A 2,891-nucleotide genomic window follows, 5' to 3' on the forward strand; every position below is an offset into this window, starting at 1 on the left:
ATGTGGTGCTGTAGATCAGTTCAGAAATGTTAAATCCATACCAATTTAAAACAGACATGAGTACTAACAAGAAGCGGCATGCGAATATTAATCTGACATGTAATAACCAATCATAGGACATGGTGAATGGCTTTGATTCAATTAACAGGATCTAAATAATGATTACCAAATCAAATTCCACAAGTACGTCAAACAGGAAACAAATGAGATTCAGAACTATGGAATAAAGCATTCAAGTACTTCATTGTTCAAGAAAAACAAGACAGGATCTTTTCTTTTTTCCCTCGACTTTATTGTATGAAAATGTACAGAGAGATTAACGGTAAGACTTCTGGTAGCGGGCACGGGCTCCAGGTCCACCGAACTTCTTGGACTCGCACCGACGGGGGTCAGCCACCAACAGGGTCCTGTCGTACTGGATCAGGATGTCCTTGATCTCCTTCTTGGAGGCCTCGTCCACGTCTGGAGGAACAAGAGTCAGATTAACTACTACTACTGAACAACTACTACTACTACTACTGAACAATGTCATCTATTGACGAGAAATCCATACATCATAAACCACCCTCCCACCCCCCACCGAGAATCAGTGGCGCATGGCTCATGTAACATTAGTAATAGCAATTGCAAAAATTCTAAATCAACAACCACCACAATTAAACATTGCAAGGTACCCCAAACACATTCTGAATCTGTAATGCTAAAGTGAATCTAGTAACAGAGTCAAATGACGATGCTTACACTTCTGGTAGTATGCGACCAGGGCTTTGGAGATGGACTGACGGATAGCTGCAGGGAGGAGATGAGAACAGGGCAAGATTAGACAGAACACCAAAATAACCTATGAAAGTAACATTAAAGTAACCACCTGACATCCTGAGTGGACAGTCAGAACACGGCCAGCCAGGGAATGAGAGGATCTGCTCACCGTAGATCTGCGCTACGTGTCCACCGCCCTTCACCCTGACTCTGATGTCCACCCCAGCGAAACGCTCCTTGCCCAGCAGCAGCACAGGCTCCAGCAGCTAGGGGAGACAGACACACTGGTTAACAAACACACAACCAGTATAACCAAGATTACGTCAGCACTACGTCTCCTAAAGACACCCGCTTTCCCCTCTACTGTGTCCCTAAGAACTTCTATTGCCCCCATGTACTGTTTCTCTGTTCCTCCAGTATTAAAAAAAACAAAAAAAACAACAACTAGGTTTTAGAAGAAGGTGATAGAAGGTTTTTCCTTCTATCAGTGGCCCCGGGCCTGAGCTGGATTACTCTTCCTGCCACGAATGGTGGACTGATGATTCACTTGCTTAGTATTCAAATGTATTGATTGTAAGTCGCTTTGGAATAAGGCATCTGCTAAATGGCAAAAATTTAAATGTAGATTATTTCAAACTTTACATTACAGGATATTTGGAAAGGGACTGAGTCAGACGATAGAGAATCGACTTCAATTGGGAGAGAGAACGCTCAGTCGACCTTTCTCAACTGTTAGGAACACGACTCCTCACATCCCCCACTCACACTGTCCTCAGAAAGCATTGGTAGAGAATATGTAAGAGGAGGAACCTGGACCACCGTCTCCAATGCAATTTCAGTAGGAATACGAGTGGAGGATAGAGAGGACACAGGGAGTCTTGTAACCATTCATAGAGGAAAAAGCTATTGGTTTGGTTTAGGTTTAAGATGCGGTAGTGGTGGTCTAGTGGATAGTGAGTTGGACGCCTGAAACCACACCACTACTAGTGTTTAGCCCTTGAGTAAGGCACTTAGCCCTCCGTTACTCCAGGAGGAACGTCCCTGTAATTCCTAATTGTAAATCGCTTTGGATTAAAAGCGTCTGCTAAATGGCAAAATTATTATTAAAATTAAGATGCCTAGTTTGGGTGGGGAAGCGAAGGCACAGAGAGCAGCACTCTGGTCATTTCTACATGTAACGGATGCCATAACACTGCAGACCGCAGCACAGCGATTCATCTGGACGTACCTTGTACTGGAGGGTGGCTGGCTCGATCATCTCGAGGGGTCTGCCGTTCACCTTGATCAGACCATTACCCCTCTTGCAATGGGCAACGGCTGTGGCGGTTTTCTGTAAAGATAAAGACACAAGAATGAACATTGATGTTCGGATGTGAAACCTCTATAAACAGGGATGCAAACTGGTGATGGCTCAAAAAGGTGACAAACGTTTTCTTTGCCTGGAAAACAAAGAACATTTATAAATATTGTTGACATATATTTTGAGGTAAAAACGGCTAAAAGGTGACAAGTTTGCACCCCTGTATGAAGCTGGCAGCACGTTTCAATCAACACAGATGCCAGAGGGACAACGATGGTGTTCTAAGTCGTGATCACCATACGGTGCGTTCAGCAAAACCACCCAGCTACTAGCTAACACACTAACTAACTATACATTAGTAACCTAAAGCAGTTATTTACATCCCATGACACGACTAGGTGAAGCAATCCAGACAGTTTGACAGCCAGTTAGTCCTTCATTCTAGAACCATTATCCTTCATTCTAGAACCATTATCCTTCATTCTAGAACCATTATCCTTCATTCTAGAACCATTAACGTATCCTTCATTCTAGAACCATTATCCTTCATTCTAGAACCATTATCCTTCATTCTAGACAGTTTGACAGCCAGTTAAAGTGTCTACCAGGCTTCTGATCACACGCAGCTAGCCTCCATCACTAGGCCTCAACATGTACTCATTAACTTAAACAGCACGGCGGTTTATAATACATGTAGACATTCATTCATTATGTTAGTTAACATAATCAAATACATTGTAAACACATAAGACACATGCCATCAAGCCACGTGACCAGTGGCGTACCGCAAAATCCCGAGGCCCCCCCGCAAGGTGGCGGCGGGGGCCCTTTC

The 2,891-nt window shown here is 43.7% G+C and overlaps 1 protein-coding gene across 1 annotated transcript; it reads right to left on the reverse strand.

Annotated features, from left to right (window-relative positions):
- Window positions 1–282: 282 nt before the first annotated feature.
- On the reverse strand, window positions 283–2,083 carry LOC308175654 (small ribosomal subunit protein uS9-like). The gene is made up of 4 exons (XM_080551282.1): window positions 1,988–2,083; window positions 929–1,025; window positions 742–789; window positions 283–462 (listed from the first exon to the last, which is right to left on the reverse strand). Exons 1-4 carry the CDS (start codon window positions 2,015–2,017, stop codon window positions 317–319), a joined length of 321 nt encoding a protein of 106 aa, XP_080407408.1. The 5' UTR covers window positions 2,018–2,083; the 3' UTR covers window positions 283–316.
- Between the last annotated feature and the right edge of the window lie 808 nt (window positions 2,084–2,891).

Source organism: Nansenia antarctica, assembly GCF_963989245.1.
Source record: "Nansenia antarctica genome assembly, contig: SCAFFOLD_198, whole genome shotgun sequence".
NCBI classification, from domain to species: Eukaryota; Metazoa; Chordata; class Actinopteri; order Argentiniformes; family Microstomatidae; genus Nansenia; species Nansenia antarctica.

Excerpts from the sequence above, each read along its gene's own strand:
- LOC308175654 (XM_080551282.1), bottom strand. The coding sequence starts at position 2,017 with ATGATCGAGCCAGCCACCCTCCAGTACAAG. Across the intron at positions 1,026-1,987 it reads CAGCCACCCTCCAGTACAAG|CTGCTGGAGCCTGTGCTGCT; the intron begins GTACGTCCAGAT and ends TGTCTCCCCTAG. Across the intron at positions 790-928 it reads ACACGTAGCGCAGATCTACG|CTATCCGTCAGTCCATCTCC; the intron begins GTGAGCAGATCC and ends TCCTCCCTGCAG.